At 33.3% G+C, this 27,167-nt stretch overlaps 1 protein-coding gene across 1 annotated transcript in view; it reads left to right on the top strand.

Moving 5' to 3' along the window:
* The window catches only part of LOC126807782 (phosphatidylinositol 4-phosphate 5-kinase-like protein 1), a 36,837-nt gene extending 10,937 nt beyond the window's left edge, over window positions 1–25,900 (top strand). Inside the window, exons 3-10 of the mRNA XM_050532612.2 lie at window positions 1,548–1,613; window positions 9,114–9,271; window positions 9,851–9,919; window positions 10,361–10,451; window positions 10,797–10,892; window positions 12,186–12,258; window positions 12,565–12,721; window positions 16,356–25,900. Coding sequence (XP_050388569.1) covers window positions 1,548–1,613; window positions 9,114–9,271; window positions 9,851–9,919; window positions 10,361–10,451; window positions 10,797–10,892; window positions 12,186–12,258; window positions 12,565–12,721; window positions 16,356–16,767 — 1,122 coding nt within the window. The 3' untranslated portion in view covers window positions 16,768–25,900. The remainder of the gene's footprint in view (window positions 1–1,547; window positions 1,614–9,113; window positions 9,272–9,850; window positions 9,920–10,360; window positions 10,452–10,796; window positions 10,893–12,185; window positions 12,259–12,564; window positions 12,722–16,355) is intronic.
* Window positions 25,901–27,167: the final 1,267 nt, after the last annotated feature.

Raw genomic sequence — 27,167 nt, 5'->3', positions numbered from 1 at the left:
GAAACTTATTTTGATTAAAGCGTTGTAGAACAAACGAGAAGGATTCACTGTCAGGAGCATTCATCTTCCTGGTTCTTTGTTAGAAAGTAATTAGCTTTTGCAAAAACACATCCAGTGCTTCATGTTTGACGCTCTTCTCGGCTCGTGCAAACGTAAAAAATGAAGAGCTTTTTATCGCTCTCCTCTGAGGATAAAATCGCTCTCGTCATATTTTACATATTTGTCAAAAGCGGCCCCCCAAACTGCAAATAATGCCCATGTAAACCAATCCTCGAATATTTGTTAAATGGGAATTTTGTTTCTGACCTGCTGAAAAACACCGCTAAATTTGATTCTCGGTGCTGGCAAAATGATGCGTCAAGTAAATATTCCTTATTTTTATTGTATCTAATGGGAAGTAAATATTTTTGTCAACGTGAAACTATTCCTTATTCTTATTGTATATTATGGCAAACTCAGTAGCACACTAATAAAAGGAAATACATGTTGGTTGTTGAGGTTATCGATTCAGCCATACTACTATAAAGTATGCAATATGCAAATAAGATTGTTTGATTCGTGCATGCATGCTGTCAGCCAATAGTAACTGTAAATTTTCCCGCGGTTAGCTAACCAATGATAAAAAAGTTGTTTGATTGGCCGAGACTTTGGAACACAATAACTCTCCTTCTAATTGAGATAGAATGTTCAAACTTGGTGTAGATGTTTATTAGGTGAATGCCTTGATGGATTTCGAAGATGAGCATTTCCTGCTTAGGGTAAGCAGAGATATGCAATTTGATTGGTTGATGCTTTAGGGCCAATAACTTTGGTTTTAATTAAGTGAGAGTTATGAAACTCTGAGTATAGATTCATTATATCATTACCTTGATGATGAGAATTTTCTGCTTAGGCTAAGGATCGGTGAGCAATTTGATTTGTCAAGACTTTGGAACATAACAACTCTGCTTTTAATTGAGGTAGAATGTTAAAACTTGATGTTGATGTTCATTAGGTGAATGTCTTGACTGAGTTCAATGATTAAAATTTCGAGCTAAAGCTAAACAGAGCTAATCAATTAAGTAAGGATCCTATTGTCTCTATTGCAGGTCTTTTTTCTGGCTTCAAATGATAAATTATTATTTAGATAATAATGACAAGCCCATAATCTACTCTGTACCATCGCATTGCTTGGATATTAACTGTATTAGAACATACACACCATATAACATTAAAATGGAAAATCAAGACTTTCTTTTTTATTGTCTTCAATTTTCATTATCTATTTTTGAACTATTATAGCGTGAATGGTCAACTCTTTATCTGCATCTTGCATATAATACATCTTTTTTCTTTCTAAAATGATAATTTAATAGTATAGAATTGAAAAAAAACAATATTATTTTGACGTAAATGCAAGTGTTTTATGTAGATTTTGCGGTTTAGGTAGATTTTACTTTTCGTTAATTTCCATTTGGGTATAAAGACTCAAGTATTAGTAACTAATTCAACACTTTTGATATGTTAAGAATATAGTATCCTACAATATCTGATGACATCTGTTACAGGAAGATTTAAAGGAAGAGGATTATAGACACATCGTAGCTCAGAAAATTACAACGGAAGATGGAAAGGTAGGTACCATACTTTTGACTTTTATATCTGGACACATTATCTAAAAGCATTTTAAGTAAAAAAGGTTATCAAATTTCTGGATATACAAAGCCTTTCAAGAATTTTCGTAAAATTTTCGGTATCACATATTTGTAATTGGTAGGTTGATCTGGATTTGACCAATCACACAACCTGTGAGCATTACTGAATATGGCTTTAGAACAAGATGAACTTGAGTAAACAACCGATAAATGAAACGGAATGAAATATTTATATAATTTTGATTTGATTGACAAGTCATGTGGTGTGAATCTGTATGCCTTTAAATTTTCTGCAGATTATATATAGTACACATGTACTACCACTAGTTTTAACATTTTTGAATACATGTGTATGTAGATTTTATTTACATCTGTATGTACTACAATTACATACAGACATGATATTTTCATTATTTACATCATTGTAATAAGAATAAACTCTATCATTTCAAATATCAAACAATGAAATTGGCTTTTAAATTTTGATTTGTTTAGGTGTGAATTATAGAATAAAATACAAGAATTACTAGCCATTACATGTTACATTTTAATTTTGAAGGGCGACTGTTTGTGGGTTAGGATAAATAACTACATGTAACTGCTCTGAATTTTGATTCGATTTCTCTTTATAACAAGTTGAACAATTTTGGCAAGCTTTAAAAGAAGATTTAAAAAAAATTCTACCATTAAGACATTTCAATGTTTTAGTGATTTAGTGACAGGGGAAGTTACTATTCAAAATATAGTTCATTCGGATTCTTCTTTTAGACTATCTTGCCAAAATAAATATCTTGAAAACTGTAGAACATTTAAAAAAATTGCAGACAGATTAGACAATATTATATTATCAGTGACTAACCAAATATTAATATTAAAGATGCATTATGTAAGTTTTAGATAAACAGCTGGTCGTTCTTGCTATAATAGTTCAGAAATAGATAATAGCAAATTGAATATATTGAAATTTTCATACAAATTATATTATCCTAAGCCAAGTTATCTCTGTTTGTAGTTTAAACAAGATGTATGCATTGATTGTGTATTATCATAACCACAGTACTGGTATATCTTAGCCTCGCTTCGCCATTTTAAATTAAATCATTAAATGGCTGAAACGTTCTAATCTAGTTAAAATGTTGAGTATCTGATGGCATCGAGAGTTGATTATGGTCTTGTCATTTTAATAAATGTCTAATAAATAATTTATATACCATTTAATACCTAAAGAAAGACCTGCAATAGGCAAATTTAGCTCTTGAATAATGTACCATTAATGTAAAACTTTAAAATCTCATGAAATGTGGACGTATAAAACTTGATATTGGATCTACTAATAGATATTTGATGATTCATTGAAATCATGTAGTCTTGTAATGGTGATCTGTTGTTTCATGTTGGATACAATACATGATAATAATTATTAAAGGAACAACTCGCAAGAACAAAAGCCATATACAGCATTTATTACCAAATCAAAAGTACTCTTTATCTGGTCTAAAGACTACTTATCTACTTATCCATACTTATGATATAGCAATTCGAAGTTTATATTACCTGGCAGTTTTTTTTTTAAACTCTTGAATTTATTAAGTCGTTTCATCCATTATTTACCAAGAATTGTCGGTTTGTATATGACTTTATATTGATGAGATTTCATTTCCAGTGTGGAAAATATATGAAAAATAGCCTGTGAATGCTTAGATGTCTACAGTTTTTCATCTTATTTTAATGAAACTTAGTTATAGTATGTGACTTTTTATTTATAAGATCTCAGGGTAGATTCAATGTGATGAAAGTTTTTCAATTATTTGCATAGTAATTCCCATTTAAAAATTGTGTAAATATTACGACAATACACATAGCTTGAGAACATGTAGACTTGACATATATACTCTTCCAAAAAAAAAGAAACGCATAGTGACATTTTTTGGTCGGTTTACCCTAGCTCTACCTTCGCCTTGTTGCAACAGGAACCGCGACTCGTCCCTGAACCAAACTGTTCAACAGCGTTGCTGTGGCCATTATACCCTGTGTGTCTGAACCCATTGAATCGGATTTGACGGTGTCGGAGTAGTTCAAAACAACAGTTCTAACGGTACGACTGGCTCGTAATACGGTTTCACGTAGGCGTCTATGGACTGTCTGGTCTGAGACCCGTCCAGGAATTGCTGCTGCTGTAGAGGTCACTGTTGTGAACCGTTTCTGCAAATAACATAACCGGATGTGACGATCCAAGGCAGATAGGGTCACTCTTGTTTGCCCTCAGCTTGGGCGGTCACATGATGAACCTCGCTGTTGGTACCTATCCCAAAGTCAAGAAATGATACTCTGGGAAACATTCAGCAGCCTGGCTACATCTGTCTGGGATTTACCTGCTTGTAACCGACCGATAGTGCAACTGATTTTGAAACCGAGAACCCTGGGATTTTAAAGGCCTTAGATTTGGGTTTCATGCAAAAAGCTTGTGAAGTTGTTAAACTCATGTGTTTTTGTGCAATCAAGTGAAACAAATTTCGGCAAAAAGTATGGGCTGTGCGGTAAAAGATCCCCTGGCAGTTGAAATGCAAAATTTCCCTCATAGCACACTGTATGGCATATGGCTGTCTTCATTAGCCCAGACGGAGCATTACACGTTAAACCCCATTTCATTTTATTTCTGACAAGGAACAGCATCTAATTGTTCATATGGTATGAAAATCCAAGGGTACATGACACATGTACTTGTTGGCATGCATGTAAAAATATCTGACAGTTGAAATTTGCAGTCTAGTCAAAATTTCCCTCATAGCACACATATCGTTAAATTCATTTTTATCTATTTGCATTTTATATCTAACGTCAAGGCCGAGAAACTATAATCTGTCCTAAAACTTTTGTTTTTGATCTTGTAAAAAATGAAAATTCTTATTGGCCTTCTCTGTTGTATACAGTATGTGTGAGCATTAAAAATAGCATAAACTAATCATGTTTTAAGCTGTAGCCTTCGGTATGTATTTATCCAAATTTCAAAGATGAAAATCATTTATCCCACCTGTCAGTCAGTCAAGTACAAGTAGCACCTGTTGTTCTGACAAGGAAAGTGTGTCTACTAAGCACTTTATTTTTACAAGCAGGATGTGCATCAAATTTTCAACATAGTTACATATTTTTAAAACCATTTGTGGGGTATAACCTCTATTTTACTATGTGACGTGTTACATCCCTTGGTTGGAAGTTGGAATTCTTTGAAGAGTAAGCAGAAATGTTGTTGCCCAGGGAGAATTCCCCTCCTTGCATTGCACTCAAAACCACAGAAATAAGACTCGCTTTTTTTAATTTTGGTTTTGTATTTGCGCCATTTCGATTTAAAGGTGTAAAAATGAGCTATTTACAACCCATTCAGGCTTTTCATATTTCAAAATATTTCTTCGCAACTTTCATAAACTTGTAGCATTAATCCATACGAAGAGAATCTATGTCAAAATTAGTTTGTAATATAAGTATTTGCCGAGAAATGGTCAATTTTGCCTAAGTCACTTTTTACTCTATTTTGCCTGTAAAAGAGCCGATTATTATTGGATTTTCATAAAAATGACACCATTTGATGCGTAATGTCAACTTTAATTAGGTCAAACCAATTTAACATTTTCAGTGTCAATGGAAATGACGTAATTTTGGCAAAAACTGTATTTATAGCCTTCAAAACCAATAATATAGTTAAATGAGTCGTATTTGTTATTTTTTTTTAAATTTTGAAATTTGATTCCAATCAACTAATAGAACGAACCCATACGATCATATAGATATCACAAAATGGTTTTTAACAGGTCACTTTTCAAGGTTTTTGGTCCATATAAGTGTCAATTATTATTCGATTTTCATAATATTTTCAATGTGTGATACTTAATGCCATTTACGATTTCATACAAGTAATTAAAGATTTCAATATCACCTGAAGTAACGTCATTTTGGCAAAAACTGTATTTTTAGCCTTCAAAACAGATATTTTATTCAAATGAGTCTGATTTGTAATGTTTTTAGAATTATGATATTCCAATTAACAAATAGATTGAACCCCCACGATCATACAGATACCAAAAAATGGTTTCTAACTTGTAAGGTTGCAGAGAAATAGACGATTTTCTACAAGTCACTTTTCAAGGTTTTTGGTCTATAAAAGTGGCAATTATTATTCGATTTACATAAAATTTTCACCATGTGATGCCTTTTGCCATTTCTGATTTCATAAAACTAATTGAACATTTTCATTATCACCGGAAGTACTGTACACTTACATGTAACAAATGTATAAAATGAATTGATATTGCTGGATTTGATTGATTCTGCGTCCATTTTATTTGATGTGTGCAATGCTTATGTGGAAACCTGTTTAATGGTTTCATTGGTACTGATAGTGACATAGGTTGAAGGGTGACATGGCACCGGCGAAACCCGTCATTACTGCGTCGCAGTTCTAGTATCAATATAGTATTACATGTACATATTACAAGTTAGTTTATAGAGCTGATGTGACAAAAGATAACATCTCAATATTTAGATTAACTTTCAACATATGTTACATGTATTTATTAATCATGATGTTTAACAAATGACAATATTTTACACCTGCAGGTTTATTTATGTATATATTTTATTCATTTTATGATCAGACTTATCTAATCTGAATATACATTTGCTGGGCTTTTTAATTAAAATTGAAAGTACCATAATAATAATTAGATGCAAAGTAGTGTAAAACAAGAAATTATTGCAAGCCTGAAAAAAAAAGTATTATATATATGCAACCCTGATTTCATTAAGGAGTCATTCCACTGTGTGGGAAATTCTAGAAATCTTTTTCGGAGTCATTGAGCTTTCAGTTTCCATATGTTTTTGGTGATATCTTCCCCAAATTGAAGGTTATGCCTAAGTACCTTGGTATTGTACCTTTGTGTGTCTGTGTGTTGCCTACAGGCCACAATTCTTAATGGATCATCTTGGAACTTGGCATATGTATTCCTTGTAGCCTAAGGACAGCAACAATTGATTTTGGTGCATGTCCCGACCCCCAGGGGCAGAGCCATGCTCAAAATTTTTGTGTTTATCGTATACAGGCCGCAATTCTGAATGGATCAGTTTGGATCTTGGCATATGTATTCCTTATAGCCTAAAGACGGCAACTATTGATTTTGGTGTATGTCCCGACCCCCAGGGGCAGAGCCACGCTCAATTTTTGTGTTTATTGTATACAGGCCGCAATTCTGAATGGATCAGCTTGAATCTCTGCATATGTATTCCTTATAGCCTAAGGACGGCAACTATTGATTTTGGTGCATGTCCCGCCCCCCTGGGTCAGTGTCGCACCCACTTTTTTTTGTCAAACCCAACATCTAGCCTTCTTTGTCTCTTGTCATATTACAGTTATTGCAGCTATTTCACATTTCAATCTCTTCATTTTAAGAAGTACCATATCAATGGAAGCAGACAAAATAAAACATATTGATGATCTAAATTTATACATGTATGTTAATAATACTGGAAAACATTTTGTTTCATAAAACCCAACATTATTTATAGTCACTTCATTACTGTTTATATTTGCGAAATCAATAACAATTTCCCACCCTTCTAGTTGTTTTAAGCAGGAACCTTTTATTGTAAGGAGGGGTGGGGTGGGGTGGGGTGAGGGGAGACCAATTGGCTAGGGTTGTATCATAATGTCTGTCATTGAGTCAACTGACGTGGTTTCGATTTCCTGGTTGTACGTGACAATGAGTAGGGTTGCCTGTCCAACCTCGTGGGTTTTCTCTGGGTCCTCTGGTTTTCTCCCACTGCTAAAGAACCCTACGCGCAAGCTAATAATTGAAATAAAATTTAGTCCCAAAATGACCTAGTTTGTGTCAAGTGGACTTAAACCCCATCTCTCTCTCTCTCTTTCTCTCTGTCTCTCTCTCTGATCAAAAAGGCCATGGCAACTGTCTTGGTTCTGGCATATTTATGACAAATTCTTAATATGATCTAGAATTAAGCTGCTCATTTAGTAAGCTATACTGTGTTGTCTCGCTGATTTCATATAAAAAAAAATTATTCTGTAGTTAATTGTTTTATCTTATTACACTAGATATATAGAGGATTGAGTAATTATTCAAGTGTAAATGGGTTCACACCCCCATCAACTGATTTGTGTAATTTGAATGTATGTAGTTGTAAAGGACTACACACTCTCAATAAACGTTAGTCAATGTGATGTCATTGTGTTTGGTACACATTGAGATTGTTTTAGACAAATGGGAAAATTGTTTTTATGGCAGGTCTATATTTGCAACTTTGAACGGAAATGCCTGGAATTCGATGTAAGAGTAGGCCGTAGTGCCGCTGTCCGGGCAAAAATTTCCCTCATAGCACACTGTATGGCGTATGCCCGTCTTCATTAGCCCAGTTCGGAGCAAAACAGTAGGACGTTAAACCCCATTTCATTTCATCTCAATTAATTATGAATTGATTTGAATGAAGTATGTGTAACTGTTTTATAATAAACATTGGTTATAATAAACACAATAAATACTGTCTATAATAATCACTGTCTATAATAATCACTGTCTATAATAAACACTGGCTATGATAAACACTGGCTTCAATCAAGTTTTTATCCTGATTGTTGTAAATTTAGATGAGGAAATGATTGTTAATTTTCTGGTACATAAAAATTTTAATTTCAGTATAAGCATTAATGGTGCCACATTACTTTATTAAAGTAGTCTAAGTGACTGAAATCATACACAAATTAATCTGAAGATGTCCCTTTCCACCAGTTCTTAATTCAGTTATGGCCTTTTGAAAGTATCATTATTTTCTATTGATTTTAATAGTCTTCTGTACACAGTGTACATGTGGCAATTGAAGCAGTTGATATTAGCTAATAATATCTCTTGTGGTGTTACATATTCTGGATGCTCTCATTATTGATAACTCCAGCATCATTAAAAATAGATCAGTATTCCTTGAAGATGCACAAAAAATTCTAGATGTTATCAGTCGGATGATGAAACAGTTTTAAACAGATGCACAGTAAAACACTGGATGGATAATTGAAATGAAAACATTCTGAAATCAAGAGGCAGAATATAGGACAGGTCACCAGAGGCCCTGCAAGCAAGGGGCCCAGGACCCCTCCCCAAGATTATTTTCAAATTTGTATCACTGTAGATGAGATTTAGAGCCCTTTCCTGTCAGTTTAGATACAAAATGGAACTGGTTATTACATTTCCCAAACCTGACAACCGCTAAATTTTTAGACACAGAATGGAGCATGCTGCAAGAATATCCAATATGATAGATTCAAGATAATTGAATCCTTGACTGTTAAGATTTGATAAGAACTGGTGGAAATGCCACTCTCTGGGGAAATTATCCTCCCTTGCATTGTGCACATGACAACTGGGAAATAAATGTGTGTTAGTCTCAAGAGCTTTGTTGACAAGACATTATTCTTTTTTCAAGGAGTTTATGTTTGAAAGTTATGCCAGTTCAGTGTTTGCAGCTGTTCGTCAAGCCATAAACCTAAGTGAAGAGAATTATTTGAATTCAGTGGCTCCTCCTATGTTACCTTATTTGGAATTTGTGAGCAATTCAAAGAGTGGACAGGATTTCTATCTAACGTAAGTATCCTTATATGTACACGGAGGGTGTTTGACAACCTGATATCCAAATTGATAGAATGCTACATCAGTTTATTTAGCTCTATTTTCAATGTGAGAGATAACTCTTTGTTTTCAATAAATAAATCGGGCTTTAAAATGCACAGTTCGATTGCAGTTTCTAAGTAAAACCTGACTTACAGGCTTTCTTTAGCCAATATGTTATAGATTTATTCTGCTGACAAGACACAATCACAGACTTTTGAAGTGTGTTTGAAATATGATATAAATATCAAACAAAATTGATCATAGTAATTCATTTGTTCTCCTGGAGAAAACTTATGCCCATGGAATCATTTTTTAAACAAAAACATCAAAGAAATAGAAACCTATGAAATTAAAAGCAATATTTGTAATGAAATATTATCAGATTTAGATGAGAATGTTTTATATCTAACGATAACAAGTTGCCAAGGAGAAATTTATATCTATTTTCATATTTAACTGTCTGGAGATATGTTCACTTGACATAAAATTAAATATCATCATTATTATTTTATATTAAAGGTTTTAGTATTATTTAATATCATTATATTTCAGGAACGATATGCAGTATATATTTAAAACAGATAAAAAATACTGGATAGATTATTTTATTTCCATATTAGGGTGAGTCATTAATGATGTCATGTAATAGAGCAAATAAGTTATACATGGGAAGACTTAAAGGAGAAGACCAGCCATTGCATAATCATTTATATATTTTATTTATAATCTAGCTATTGAATTAGTTTTAACCATTAGCAACGAAAACTAAAAATTGTGTCAATTTTAATTACCAGTAACAAATTAACATCAACTGTGACATTGTGAGAGTAACTGTCATCAACTGTTAACAGATAAAGCAGTACATATGTTATACATTCTTCAATCCAGTGACTGTATTGAAATAATATAAATACAGAATCACACACCTACATTGCACTGGCTGTTTGAGCAGTCATGTCTGTATGATTTACATGCATGATGCTGTCCATATGTGTTCATTTATGTAAGGTACATGTAGCTGCTATTGTCTGATTGCATATTTTCTTTTGGTTTATTTTTCAGAGATTATTTGAATCATTTTTTAACATATCCACATTCTTTGATAGTAAAATTTCTGGGTTTATATTCCATTAATCTACCTGGTAATCAGAAGGTAAGGCAAATAGTATTTTTTAGAATCCATTTTAAATATAGCTGACTATGAACAGATAGCTGCATGATATTTGACGTGAATGCTCCTTCAAGTTGTGAACTAGTTACACAGACTTAAAAACCTGTTTGGATTAAATATTTTCGGAGCCCCAGTTTCTCCTGGAGTGAGTATTCAAGTCACTCCCAAATGTACATGTAATGTAGAGCTTGTTAAATGGAGGACACAATATACTGACTAAACGAAACTTGTATAGATAGAGAATGAGGTGTCAGTTGATACCTTTACACTGAACTTCAGTTTGATTGTTAATTATTTTGTGTAGTATTCATTCATCTGGTTTTGTAGAAATATTTTCTAGTGATGCAGAGTATATTCTATCCAAGTCATCGAATTGAAGACAGATTTGATATCAAAGGTTGTTTAGCTGGTCGATATCAAAAGGTAATTATCATTATTACCAAAACTAATCAGTAATCCAATTATCTCCTGAATGACGACAACAATCAAGCCATCCATAATACCTCCATCCAACCATAATTCTCTCTCAGTGGCTTCTTTATTACTTTTTTGTTGTTACACTCTGTCTCCATTAGCCCAGCCGGAACAGAACAGTAAGACGTTGAACCCCATTCCATTTCATTTCTTGTGGTTACATCCTTTGTAATCAAATGCGTCTAAATGAGACACATGGGTCAAAATACAGCTAAACGTAAATTTAACTTCTGTATGTAAAGACCTTTAAATAGGTATGTGGCATATGAATTTATCTTAAAGAAAGAATGGCTGGTATTTAGCTTCCAATTTTGTATTCAACATATAATTCATTTTGAGACAAGAGCAATTGAAAATTGATGTAAATTAGTGTAACAAACAAATTCAGGCTCCTAGGTGAAATAAAAATTGAGTCATTATTTTTATGACAAATCTTTAATACTCCCCCTTTAGTTAGGAAACCATGTTAACGCTGGGGGAGTCACAATTATTGTGAAATTTTTAAAGCTTCTCAAATAAGGTAATTTAAATAGATATATCTGAACTCTTTCATTTGTATAAATAACAAAATTGTCATTTTGATTAATTTTTATGTACAGATTTGTTTTATGAGAATCTATAACCGAAATGGTGAGGCACCTCATAATAAATCACATGATTAACACCACAACTTGATTGATGGGGCGTCTAAAACGGTGTGATCTGTGGGGTGCCTTAACCTGGAGGGGTGCCCATAATGACGTGATTAGTGGGGCGCCTTCTAATAACAATATATGATTGTTGGGCCGCACATAATGTATAATGCCAAGTGAGATTGGTTGGGCGCTCACAACTTGATCAGTGGGGTGCCCAAAACTGCATGATTGGTGGGGTGTCTCATCCCAGAGGGGCGCCCATAATGCCGAGATTGGTGAGCCGCCCAAGACGAACTCTACCATAAGAAAGGCAACTGAAGATTGTAGATTAAAATTCAATGGGGATGAGATTGATTCAAGCCCGCGCCAGGCATGATAATCTTCAAAATTGAAACAAGTCGCAACCTAGACTTGTTCGCCGTGGACCTTAAAGTGCTGGTTCATCGGGCCCTCCCCCCAAACATTTTTAGGTTAGATACAGACCTGAAACTTGGGCTTAATAGTTCGGAACGAAAAATGAATCACTAATTGAATTTCTAAATAGCCCAACGGGCAAAGTAACATAGTTTTCCATTCTACATGACATGTTGATTTCCTGCTGTTTCAGCCCCGCCCTCCTGGAAGCACAATTGTAACAGTTTATAAAGATCAAAATTTTGTAGATGAATCTCTGAATTTAGGTAAGTTGGTGTGTACGTAAATAAACCCTTGACAGTTGGAATTGAAAGCACTACTCTCTGGGCATTATTTCTCTCTCTCATAGCACACTGTATGTTGTATGCCTGTCTTCATTAGCCCATTTGGTTTCGGACAGTAGGACGTTAAACCCCATTTCATTTCATTTGTTTATCATCATCAGAAAAAACACAAAAGCACACAATCCCAATCTCCCAACCTGTTTTATATATTTGGCCTCTGGATAACAATATTTTAAAAGAATACTTAAATGTCTATTAAACTTAGTTACTCTATTTCTTGATTGGCAGGTACACAAGGAGAATGGTTTATTGAACAGCTGAAAGCAGACACATTATTTATGAAAGAACTGGGTGTACAAGACTATAGTTTGTTGGTTGGACGACAGATTCGACATGTTGATGAACAAAAAGAAACTTTATCAAATTTAATCTCAAGGATGCAGAAGTAAGAAACATTTTATCATTAAAATAATATGACAAGTTCACAGAGCTAACTATATCTGCTGTCATAATTCAGGCTATACAAAAAAAAAATATTCTGGCTCTCAGACAATTCTTGACAAAAATCTGATGCAGGAGGGAAGTTTTTATTTTTGTGTTTTTATTTTGTCAAAAGATCACTTCTTGGCTAAATGACACCTATTCACATCAAATTGTTGTTTATAGGAATGTATGATTATCCAGTATCATATATGATTGTCATTTATCAGGGTATTGTACTTGATAAATGAACCCATCGATTCATTCAATTTTATGTGGACGTATCTTGTCATTGCCTCTGTCCGTCCACAATTTGTTTGTGGAAACTCTACAGGTCACAATTTTTATTCGATTTTGATGAAACTTGAAATACAGGTTTATAACCCAAAGATCTTGGTTCCTTTTGATATCATAACTTCCTGAATTATGGCCCTTGATTGTATGAAAAATCGCTTTTTGTTTAGCTTATTCTCTATCCATCTCTTGTAAAATGTAGGCGTATCCTGCCTGGCAGCCGCTGGTTTATTTTGGATTTACTTCCTGTAACCGGGATAAAATATCTATTTGTGGTAATTAATAAGCCTGTTTTTATTTTTCATTTTTTTAAATAAAAATATGGCCTTAACAACACAGCTTATGACTCTGTTTGTCCATGATATTGGTGGCCTTTACCCTGGGGCTGTTTTCTGCTAGGAATATACCAATATGATAGTCATAGTAATCCAGCCTTCAACTATGCTTCCTTGTGAAGTATGCATTATCCTAGCAAAAATAAGCTGGAAATCTTAATGTAAAAAAGCATTTATTTGGAGTTGACCTTTTATTTTTATGAAGGATTAGTTTGAAGATTGCAAATAAATTATATTTTTTGAACACGTCTGTCATAACAACAGCTTCAATATTTGTCTGTTGAGTTTTCATTGTAAGCAAATGATTCATTTGGTTGCCTAAACCGAGTATTCAGGAAATAGAAAAACACTGGCATCTCAAAATTGCGTTTAATATAATTTTTTGATGAGTTATGTAGAAGGAGTAGCCTAGTTGATTGAAAATATCAGCCATAACAGCGACAAAAGAATTGAACTAAATACTTGTGATGGGAAAATAATGGATAAATATTATCGAATGCACCACAATGGTAGACAATCGAAGGTTGGTACAAAATGACAAGTTTACAGAAGTTATGTCAGAGATTTGAGTAAAGAATTTTCGTCCGGCGCAAGATTCAGTGATGGTCAAATTTACCGCTTCCAATGCATCCAAGCGTAATATTTAATTTATGTCAGCACAAAAAGCACCGAGATTTTAGTAAGAGGCCACTCCCGTTAAGTTATGTCCAAGATTTGAGTAAAGAATTTTTGTTCGGTGGAAGATTCAGCGATGGTCAAATTTACCGCTTCCAATGCATCCAAGCGTAATATTTAATTTATGTCAGCACAAAAAGCACCAAGATTTTATTAAGAGGCCATTCCAGTTAAGCGGTCAGTTGTGAAAATTCCCTTGGGTGGCTGCTTAATGCAGATTGTACATCACCATACACACGATCATGCCGTATACCGTTTAGTAGTAAAACACTTCACCATTTCATGAACGTAAACGTGTCTTCTCCAATTTCAAATGTCGTTGACATTAGGCTTATATCAATGAGCAAAGTGTTCATTTTAAATACAAATTTTTAAATATTTAATTTAACCACTACGGAATAAGATTAATTCATATCGATCAGAATACAAATGATACATGTATGTCATTTACGTGATTCGATAATATTAAAAAGTAAATCATTCATGAACTTATTGACGTAAGCAGCACTTAAGGTGAAGTGGAGAGCGGAGAACATCCTACGTATGACCCATGCATCTTTTCTTACTAAATATCTTAGTAGCCTTGTGATTGTCTTTGCTTCCCCTTCACGTTGTGTATTTTCTTCTTCTTATCTATCTCAGTTAGTTAAGACATTTGTCTTATCAGGAATAACAATGCAACAGTTTGTTTTTACATTATATATATCATAGCCGGATACATAGTTACAAGCATAGTATAGATTACAATACTAAAGTCATTCTCAAACCCTAGCCAGCCAGACTCACCGTCTGCTGATAGTAATTGCTACGTGTTTTCCCTTCTGGAATCAAGCAGCTGTCTGACGAATTCTCACAAATATGATTGTTTTGTAGCTTTGGGTTTTGACATTCAATTATCCAATTGGTCAAATATGATGTAAATAATTAAAGAGATTGGTCAGTTAGCCCAATGACATCGAAACCGACCCTTATATGGAAAATGGAAACTTACCGGAGAAATTTCCCACAATGTTATCAACCTAGAATTGAATGTTTACCACATAATGACTCTTTTATTTATGTAACAGTCTGTCACTCATTCGCTCATTTTTATTTAAGTACATATTAGACAATATGTTTGAATCCCACAACTTGCCAAAGACATTAATTAATAGAATATAATGCCATCATTTTTCTCTATTCTTTGTCTATAAATTTGAAAACAATGTCGCAATGACAATATTTCTATAATATGGAGTGTTCTAAATATTGATAAAAACAGAACTGTCAAAATCTAAGCCATCATGGCTTCCATTGTCAAGAGTTGGTAAATGTTGCCAAAAAGACTTGCTTCTAAATTTTGGATAAATTATTATAAATTTATGATAGAATAATAAGTATTAGGGGTTGGAGGGTGGGGGTGATATAGAATTTGTTACCTAAACATAATTTTTGTGAGGCAAATCTTTTCTGTGGAGTACTGTTTGCAAAACATCATATATTTTCCAATCAATGATTTAGTCGGACGTTTCCACATTCAATAGTGGAATAATAGTGTAGAATCTAACATAGATTAAACACTGTGCTGAGTGTGAATAAATATTGAATACAATTTATAATAAAATATTTTAATATAAGACTTAGTAAATACATATGTCCAATGTTGAATTGTCAGTGTATCTTTATGCTTCCAGGCACAAAGTGTCAAAGGGTGAATGAAATGTCATAGAAATGTTAACAATGTGTATTCAAAGCAAAAATAGCTCAACACAAAAGTGGTTTCAAGGAAATTTTGATGCTGTATTTTCAATTTTCCATATAGACCCTTTATATTGAATCCAGATGATGTTTAGGATGGTACTCCATACAAAGAGTCTATGAGTAGCCTTTTGAAGAACAATGGGGAATATTAGAAAATAGAATAGTTTGATTATATGGACTTGGTGGGCTTGAACAAAGATAGTTTTCAAAATTTGTGGTCTTGTTGGTTGTAGTTTATATATTCAGGCATCTTAGTGAGACTTTGTGATTTTCCATGTTGTGTTGTTTGCCTTGTAGCTGAGCAGTGCTGAATGGTATATTTGTTTCATATTTTCTAAAGTTACACATACCAAAGTCATTCATTTTTTATTGTTCAGTATCATCTCAAGCACATTTAGATACCAAAGCACAGGTACTAAAGCTGTTGTGATTGTCTTTTTGAGTACCCCCCCCCCCCTATTTCAGGTGTTGTGACAATTTTTGTCACTTTGCCTTGCCCTTGAGCATTATCTTTAATCACAACTTTCTTCAAATTATATTTTAAATGTTTTTCAGGTCCAATATCATATCTCAGTCACCAACCCACAACACATCTCAGTCTAGCGAGGACAAACCTGATGATGATACTGATGGTCCAGAACAGCCTAATAAAACACCAACAGAAGAAAACAAATCTCAAAGAGTTATAACATTTCCAAAATCACTGGTAGATAAAGTCTACCTAGACCAGATTGAAATGTCCAATAGAAGATTGCTGCCAAATTGTAAAAATGGATTACATATAATTGACGGCCCAGATCACCGTTATTTTTTAGGAATCATTGACTTTTTTACCCTCTACGAATATCGACAGAAATGTGGACGCATAATGAAAAGTATCAAATTTGGATGCCGTGATCATTCTACAGTTCCCCCAGATGTTTATGCCGACAGATTTCTAAAATTTATCACAGAAAGAGTGAAATGATTTAGTAATTGCATTAAATTTTGGATCATTTATTATTTATATTTCGAAGAAAGTAGGGGACTATTAAAATGGGTCTGTCTGTCTGTCTGTCCATCACACTTTTTGGGACACAATAACTCTCATTTTAATTGAGCTAGTATGTTCACACTTGGCGTAGGTGTTTATTAGGTCAGTGCCTTGATGGAGTTCGAAGATGAGAATTTTCTGCTTAGGGTAAGCAGAGATAAGCAATTTGATTGGTTGATGCTTTGGGACACGATAACTTTAGTTCCAATTAAGTGAGAGTGAGGACACTTGGTGTATAGTTTTATCACATCAATACGTTGACCAAGTTCAAGAATGAGCATTTTCCCTTCAGAGCGATAAGTAATTTCATTGGTCGATGATTTGGGACAAGATAACTGTGATTCTATCTGATAGAGAGTGATAAAACTTAGTGTATAGTTGATAATCAGTTTGATTGCTTGATACTTTTTAAAAAAATAAATGTGCGATTATTTAATATGTGTCATCTCTTTATTTTGGGATTTCAGTGGGGGACATCAGTCTCACTGTTGGCTTGTTTTCATTCTTTTATATTTAGTATACATAGAGTCTGTCAATATCAAAATAATTCTGTATTCACCCTAGTTTCATATTAGTAAGATATATAACTGATATTAATCTCAGATAGCTATTATATTGTAAACTAGAGTTGTTCCCCTTCTGATAGATGCATTTAAGGGGTGAGGCTGCCCAAAAATGTTTTCTGGAATATTAAAGCTATCGAATTGAAAATTACATGAGTAGTTAGGAAATGTAATGAAAAAGGGAAAACTAACATCAAAAAAAATAAAATGGTTGCCAGGGCAACAAATATTGGCACTAATAATGATAAATATCTCATTTTAGGACTGCATATTCTTTAATAATAACCCTAAAACCAGACAAAGAGTTTTTATCTTTCATTTTTATAGGTTCTTGGAAAATGGTGTTTAAATCATTTGCCTCGCCACAATATTTTGTCTATGGAGAGATATTTTTATAACTTTTGAAATATTAATGATAATTCAAATTACTTTCGGTCTGATTCTGTGGTACCATTTTCAATTCAATAGCTTTAAAATTTCAGAACAAAACTTTTTGGGTAGCCTTCCCCCTTAATATAGAAATAGTTCTTGTTTTGCATTCCTTTAGTTTATTTTTAACATAAGAATTGATTGTGGAATGTAATCATTGTTAATAACATATGCTATGAAAACTTTTTTAAAAATTCAAAGGAATGATATCTTTAACCATGGTAAACTCATAAAGACACATTTTTGTAGTGTTTTTAGTTGAAATTCTATGCTGTTTATGAAAACTTCATGTTCTGTTAAAAGGGACTATCTGTAGGCATACATATAATAATATGAACACTTACATAGTGCTAATACCAGACTTTTAGAATGCTTTTTGAACTTTCTAAAGACAATTTTAAATTATATGTACCGTTCGAAAAGGTATGTTTTAAGTATTTATTACTGATAACCTTGTCTGCATTCTTGCCAAAAATTACTTTATTTGCTTTGTGCAAGTACCCATTAAGTAAATGTTTATATTTGTGATATTTTTTTTTCTACTTTATCTTATAAATTATTTTTGTTTTTACATTATGAAAACTGCCTCATGTTTTTTTTTATTTCTTTACAAAAGTCAGTGAAATGGGTCGATTGTCATATTTTTAGTTTGTGACACAAAGGTTGAGGCACACTTACTTTATTGAAATGTGGTTTCAAATTTTAGTATCAACTTGAGGAGCAGATTTTTTTAAATTGAGACGTGCAAGAGGCGCACAGTGTGTACCTCTCCTGTCCAACCTGTCAATTCAAAAATTAATATACTGGTATTTACTTTTCATGCTCAATAAGCTAGTTTACCACTTTCTGATGGATGCTAAGATACATTTGAAGAGTCCAGGGGAAGAACGATCTAAGTCACATTTTTTTCTTTTCGCATAAAAGGCAAAACAGAATTTTGGACGAGAATGCTTGACGCGAAATGAACAACGAGTGGGTTTAATTACAACTTCAAAATGATGTTTAATACAAATCATAATTATTAGTACAACATCTGTCTTCCACTATTCAGCAGCATTAAGGTCAAATAAAGGGTACGATGGACGTATTTGTCCAGGAGGCCATTTCAGAAGGGCCTTGGCTCGATGTGACTCCGATCATTTTTACCTGAAATTTCTTGTTCCACAGAAAGCTTATACAATTTGCTACCAGATGGCGCCATTAACTGGGGTTCGTTGAAAAAGTGACATAGATCGTTCTTCCCTGGGGCTCTTCATTTACTTCTGTTGATTGTGATCTTTTTACAGGGCATACTCCAAATCATGTATTTTGCTGGGAATTTTAGAAAGAAACAAACCCACATACCCAATCCCCTTCTGGGAATTACTGGCACTACCACTATTAATATATGTTTACTGATTGTCAAATATTTTAATTGTAAAATGTTAATCTTTACAAGCATTAAAATTGCAATCAGGAAATTTGACTCTAGTTTTACAACCTCATGCATAGAGTCTGCTCAACATTTCCCACCAATTTCTAGCGTTACTATATTTACATAAATCAAACGTCTTTTCTTGTGATATACCTAAAATCAAATAAGTAGGCTACCTCTTTCATATTAATCAAGCTTAGATTCATTCTACAATATATTTAAGTATTTATTTTTGATATAATAATAGAAGTAGTGGTGGCTGTTTAAATTATGGGTTATTTTTTGAGTAATTTTACAACTATGTAGTAAAAACACTCTGCAAACATAGATATAGGTATGTTATTACATTATTTATTATGTATGTATTTATTTGTATTAAATTAGGTTGAATTAAGTTTAATGAAAATATATATATTTACATAGCATGAACTATAAAAAAGTTGTTTAAATATATTATTGGAGCATTGGATGAAATAATAGTATGTAATAATTTCCTTTAATATTCATTCATAAGAATTTTTTTTTAATTATTGGGATCTTTATCTAGGCAAACTGTACCAACTAATTGGCTACAGCCACCCATACAGCATACCATTTATTTGGGTACAGTCACCTGTACCATCTATATGGGTACAGCCCACCTGTATCATCTACTTGGCTACAGATCTGTATGTACAAAGTGATTATGTGTTTGGACTTTCAACATTTTTCACTAACATTTAAAGTTGAGGCATTTAACATGGAAACTGCTTCTTAAAGATATATAGTGGGACCGGCCGCTCAATATCTTATCTTGTATTTATTTATAAAAAAGACTCTGTCTTTGTAAAGATGTCATACTTGTTTGATCTGGTCCCCATATAACTATTTTATATTTTCTATATCACACACCTTTTATAGTCTATAATCTACGGCACTTAAATTTAGTAATCTGATATTTATTGTATATTCAATTTAGATATGTTCCTTTGTTTTCATATAAATGATCTTAGAGCCAATCTACAGCTGATACTTTATTCTACGATTCAAGGTAGCATTTTCAGAGATAAGTTATTGTAGATGGCCTCGGCAGTGAAAATGTATATTTACTTAATTCTGTGAACATATATTGTCGTCTTCAGCTTTGTACTGAAGGATTTGCATGATGACTATGATTTTAGAGCTAACACAACTAAATTTGCCGCTGGTGGGTCAATAATTTTTTTTACAAGCATCACTACCGCATAAGCTAAATCTGCCTATTGCAGGTCTTTCTTTAGGCCTGAAATGTTGTATAAACTATTATATTACAATTAGACATTTATTAACATGACAAGACCATAATCAACTCTCAATTTCATCAGATCTGATGCTTCCGATTTTCCTTATATTTGAATCTGATCTGCCGTTCAACAGCCATTGATGATGGATTAAAGAACTTAGTTTATTATTTGTCACAACAATGACAATCAAGGCTACAATGTTATTAAAATAGTATTTCTCGGCTTAGAGTGATGTAATTTGACTGAAATTTTCAGCATATTCCTGTTACATTATCTATTATTTAACTATTATAGTGAGAACTGTCAGCTCTTTATGTAATCTACCATAATGTATCTATAATCAATATTTTGCTATTAGGGAAATTTGAACATTTTAGACTAACATTTCTCTGATTTGTCACATTGGCACATGGGGACAGCTCACTTTCCCCACATCTATTGTTTAGAGTCTGGGTCCACCAGGCCATGACTAATTAATCAACAAAGGGAGTTTAAAGTATAGTCTGTAACAAGTTTGTGACACTTCAACAAAATGATTTAAATAATATTAATGAAAAAGATTACATGTAAAAAAAATACATATAATATGGATTCTTATATTATACCATTTCCAGAATTTTAATAATATACAAATTAATACATATATAATATAATAAATATATAATAAGTACAAATATATAATAAATATATATATATGTTAAATTATAATAAGTAATACATAGTAAGTGCATATATTAAAATAAATAAATATATTTTTATAGTATAAATATTTATAAACAGTTTGATAAACATGACAATTCACAGTCCAACAAAATTCATAACAGTGTTGAGGTATTCAATGGGTGTCCTGGGTGTAAATTTATTAGTAAACTGATTTCACCAATTTGCCCATTCTACTGATAGTGGGAAGTGTTCACCAGTAACAATAATTAGAGTGAGGAGTTTACACCAGTGATACTAATTAATTAGAACAGACTATAGTTCTACACCCACAGTCTAGTAACCTCCTAATCCTTTATCAAAACAATCAAATGTGGGGAAAGTGAGGTTAAACCTGGCACATATGTGAATGAATTTGTTAAATAGTGTATTATTTAGGTATATTGTACATACATTGTTATTTATTTTAGATAGATTTATTTATTAACTTATATCAAAACTTTATAATTACATCAAAAAAATGTTTTTATTTGGTTTAGCTGTCGACTTACTGAACAAAACTAATTCGTTTGCGCCCATATGCATCTGTCCCTCAGCAATTCTTGTAAATACCGTACAGTTTAAAGGGTTTTTATACGCCCACATTTTCATGTGAACGTATATTGTCGTTGGTCCGGATGTCCGTCCCTCCACAATTGTTTGTGAACACTCTACAGGTCACAATTTTTATCTGATTTCAATGAAACTTGAAATATAGGTTTATCACCCTAAGCTAAGATCACGTTTTTAGCTTGTGAACACTGTAGAGGTCACAATTTTCATCTGATTTTGATGAAACTTGAAATGCATGTTTATAACCCACAGATCTCGGTTCCTTTCGATATTCGCGCATATCGGGCCATAACTTCCTTGTACGAAAAATCGCATTTTTAGCTTGTGGACTCTATAGAGGTCACAATATTTATCCGATTTAAAAAGCCGTTAGAATATATCCCTGTTATACCCCAAGGCTGGTTGAGTTCGAATTTCGTAAAAATCGGACCGAAAGTGACAGACAAAATGGCCGCCATTCGTTCGCAAATAGTGTCAAAATATTGTGTATCAGGGTTGTGGACTGTCTGGAGGTCACAATTTTCATCTGATTTTGCTGAAACTTGAAATGCATGTTTATAACCCAAATATCTTGGTTACTGTCGATTTTCGTACATATCGAATCATAACTTCCTGAATTATGGTCCCTGATTGTATGAAAAATCGCGTTTTTAGGTTGTGGTCCCTCTAGAGGTCAAAATTATTATCCTATTTAAAAAAACCCCAATAGAATATATCACGGTTACACGTAAGTTTGTCTGAGTTTGAATTTCACGAAAATCAGACCAAAACTGCCGGACAAAATGGCGCCCTTCATACGCAAATAGTGTAAACATCTGGTATATCAAAGTTGTGGACCCCTAGAGGTCACAATTTTGATCCGATTTCGATGAAACTTGAAATACATGTTTATAACCCAAGGATATTGGTTCCTTTCGATATTTGGGCATATCGGGTCGTAACTTCCTGAATTATGGCCCTTCATTGAACAAAAAGTCCCGTTTTTAGCTTGTGGTGAATATATCACCATTACACACGAAGATCTTGGTTCCTTTTGATAATCACAGATACCTGAACTTAACTTCCTGGATTATGGCCCCTGATTGTTTGAAAAATGGCATATTTAGCTTGCAGATTCTCTAGAGGTCACAATTTTTTTCTGACTTTAAAAACCGCTTAAACACATCACCATTCCACCATAATGAAGGTTGAATTCAAATTTCGGGAAAATCGAAATGAAACTGCCCGACAAAATGGCGCTCTTTGTATGCAAATTGTGTAGTAGTGTGTAATACAAAGATTGTGGACCCTCTAGATGAAACTTAAAACATAACTTTATATCTCAAAGTTCTCAGTCCCTTTTGATATTTGCACATTTCAGGCCATAACTTTCTGGATTATTGCCCCTGATTGTACAAAAAATCACGTTTGTTTTTAGCTTGTTCTCTATCCATCTCTTACAAAATGTGGGCATATCCTGCCTGGCAGCCGCTGGTTGTTTTGTTTTTTTTCAAACTTGCTGGGATAATTGAGATAGTCCTATGGAGGAACAATATAGCAATTCATAGTTGTGCAGTGCTTTATAGGAGAGTTAGTGCCCCTGTCTTCGAAATCTTGTAAATACTCTCCCAAGTTAGAGCCTTCAATATATCCCTCAAACTTACTAGGATTGTTTGACTAGTAAGGAGGAAGCCTATTGAAATTCACACTTGCCCATCAACTTTGTGGATTGTTATTGTCCCTGGAAACTTGAAAGCATCCCTTCAGAGTGCTGGTGGTGATAGTCTTTATTACTGCCTATTGTTGTGACATGTGTTTCTACTGCTGCACGGGCATCATTAGACTTGAGAATAATAATCTGGAATTTTCAAAGGTAGTTCTTCATTGAACTAACATGAAATCTAGTAATTGAAATCTAATTTGATTCAACTGTACACATTATTCATGTGTTAGTTATAATTGAAATCTAATTTAAATCACCATTCCCGATTCGTTCATTTGTTGCTCATTCCATTGATATTGAAAGATAATTTTAAGGAATTGGCATACTGGGCCTGTGATAACGGCACAATAAACCTTTGATATTGATTAAACAACCAATTTCTCAATTATCAAAGCCTTTCAAAAATACTTGGTAGAATTTTCTGTGTCAAGGTTGATTAATATGTCAGTCTGGAGACAACAATCACAATTTTCACATTAATCATCAAGCCTTATAAAGAAATGTCTATAAACCAAGATGTAGTGGGGTAAACAACTGAAAAATCAAACAAAGTTTAGTGTAATTTCAATTACACTAGTGTGATGGGTTAGCTATGTAAAACAATTTCTCAGCCTGGCAACTTTGCTTCTATGGTTATGCTTGTGTTATTTTCTAAACTTTCGTTTTCTTTCTCAGGGAATTACTTTATTTCAGTAATTGAAACAAAGACCACGTTAAGGGCTTAATGCAAATCATATTTCCTGTTAACATATAGCTAAAATAAATGTTGAATACTACAAAACTTGCTAAAACAAAATCAGAAATTATATGGTAATTTGAGACTAAGAGATTGTACACAATGTGCGAAATCAAACCAGAAAATTTAATTTCAAAGTCAATGTGTAAAAATGTCTCACTCAAGCTATCGAGTCCATAGATTCTATTTAATGCGCCAGCCTGAACTCCCCCCCCCCCAAAAAAAAAAATAAAAAAATTGATCATCGCATGTATTTAGCTACTAGAACGTAGCTAAAAACGTTGAGATGTACTGATGTGCTTGTTTTTATCTTCCATTGGGTGTCTTTAGTTTCACCTGGCAAACTTTACTAATAATGCATGTAAAATCTTAAAAATAAGTTAATTTATAATACTAGAACTTATTAAACATACCCACCCCACTCTAGTGAAACAACTTTGATTTATCTGCAAATATTGTAAACAAATAAAATCAAGTATGTGTTGTTTTTATCAAAATTGATACGGACATTCATAAATATGGTGTATTATTCCTGCGCAGCTCATATCAGGTAAGTATACTTTGATTGGCTGTTGTATACGACACCTCGCCTTCATGGCGTCAAATGTGTCCAATTTAAAAGGCTATCATCGCTTCGATTTAAAAAGACATGATTTGTACCCAGTGTCGGATGGGATTATATGCTTAATTGTAGTTGAATGTGCAGAAATGTTATAAATAACCATAATCAGTCGTTGTTTTGATGAAAAATGTCAAATTTGCTTATTGAAGCCCGACGTGTTTCACATCGGGTTTTGCCAGGTAAAACTATATAGCACCATCTCTTATCCCGAAACACGGATGGTTTAGAGATAGGTTTCTTATCTAAGCATGTATTATGTGTGCCAAATTTATCAAAGCATGAAATATGTGCCAAATTTATCAAAGCATGTAAACGTGCTGCATATCGACCAAAGCACGTAATCATGTGCCAAATTGATTGAAGCATGAAATCATGTTACATTCAGGCAAATCAACTTGAACTATACTAATACGCAGGAGTATCATTGCTAGATAAAAATTGAATGTGAATAGTTTCTGCTTTTTACACTTAATGTTTTTCCTGTCATTAGACAGAAATGTGACTGTACTGCATTCCAGTTGTCGAGGCTTGAATTGAATTGCAAGGTTGTATATTTTGTTCTTGATATTTTGTATATTTTTACTTTATTTAATATTTCAATTACTTTTATATTTTAAATAAAGACCTATTCAATTATCAATTAATGTTATGTTATGTTCACTTGCTTAAAATATTACACTTTTAGTCAGTCGTTTGAGCAAAAATTACAATATGTAAGTAAAGCCAAGGTTTTAAGGTGTGTTGGTTTATCATATCGGCAAAGTTGACTTGAGTTTGAATGTTTACTTTATTAGCCATTGAATACAAATTCTATATCATATTCCTTTATAACAATTAAATTCTGTTACTATTAATTTCTTTTGGGTTAAAGAATGCTAGCCAATGTTTAAAAAAATTTTTTAAATCATCACAATACTTATATTTTTTGTAACTGGTTTATTTCATGTATTTCTATTATAATTATACTACAATGTTTAGGCGATTATATACATTTGAAATGGTTTATGACAATTAGAAATGTTTTTGTTGGGTTTTTTTTCTTGAAATAAAAATATATTAATCTTGTTTATATGTCAATAATTACTAATCGAAAATCCGTCCATGTTACCCCTGTTGGTGCAGATAAGTCAAACCACCGATTCGTTTCTTTAACCGGAGTCACTGAATGTTTACATTTTTTCTCTTTTTTCCCACCTTTCAAAAAAAGCAGGGGACTGTTAAAATGGATCTGTCTGTCTGTCCGTCACACTTTTTAGGACACAATAACTCTGCTTCAAAATGACCTATGATATTCAAACTTGGTGTAGGTGTTTATTAGGTGAATGCCTTGATGGAAGTCGAAGATGAGCATTTCGTCACTGTCATAACGCAAGTGCTCAACTCATTTTTGAGGGTTTTGAGATAAGCGGAAAAAAACTTTATTGTATACTCAGCCAAATTAAAGGGACAATCACACTCTTGCTGGCTTGAAAGCTCCAGAAAATAAATAATATCTCTATCTAAGTACTAGATGTTTAAGTGTCCTACCTGTTGCGTATATTATCCATTACATCGTATTTTACTTGTCCAGAGGGTTCGAAAATATTTTTAAATCGAAGTTTCATTTGAAAAGGTTTACGTTAGACGTTTCAAACCATTATGTTGAATTTTTCAAAATTTCTAAATAAGGTGTGTTAAGATGAAATTTGTATTATCAATCAATTGAAATATTCTAAAATAGTACAATTTGTTGACCAGAATAAAGATTGGGACATATTATTCAGTTACAACAAGAGTGGTATTGAGCCTTTAAAAACTTGGCACTCGGGATTTTTGGGACTAGATTTTTAATATTTGGTTTAAGGCAACTATTTTAGTGTTATGTTGTGCACAGACGACCTTGACATCAACAGAAAGCAAGAAAACACCTGCCGAAAGTCCTTGACATTGATAACGTTCGTGATGTCACAGTACCCCCCAAAATAAAATTCACAGACTTGGAGAACAATCGGAATAAAGTGTTTAGTAACGGTTGTGGCCTCCTCTAGCGTCTCGTACTGCCACACAACGTCTTCGACTCATGGATCTCAGAACATTAGTAAACACTACCCGAGGAAGACGTCGCCACTGCTCAGCAAGAGCATGTTGAAGGTCCTGCAACGTCAGTGGTGGATTCACTTGCTGACGAACACGTCGACCCAGTTCGTCCCAAATGTGTTCAATAGGATTAAGGTCGGGGCTAAGCGACGGCCAATCCAGGCCTTGGACACCGGCATTTCTTTAAAAATTCTGGGTAGCAATTGCTGTATGGGGCCGAGCATTGTCTTGTTGAAACGTTAGTCCAGGCCCATGTCT

Source organism: Patella vulgata, chromosome 1 (assembly GCF_932274485.2).
Source record: "Patella vulgata chromosome 1, xgPatVulg1.2, whole genome shotgun sequence".
In the NCBI taxonomy this organism is placed as follows: domain Eukaryota; kingdom Metazoa; phylum Mollusca; class Gastropoda; family Patellidae; genus Patella; species Patella vulgata.
The sequence above is the reverse complement of the archived record's forward strand: the minus strand, read 5'-3'. Positions and strand labels throughout refer to the sequence as shown.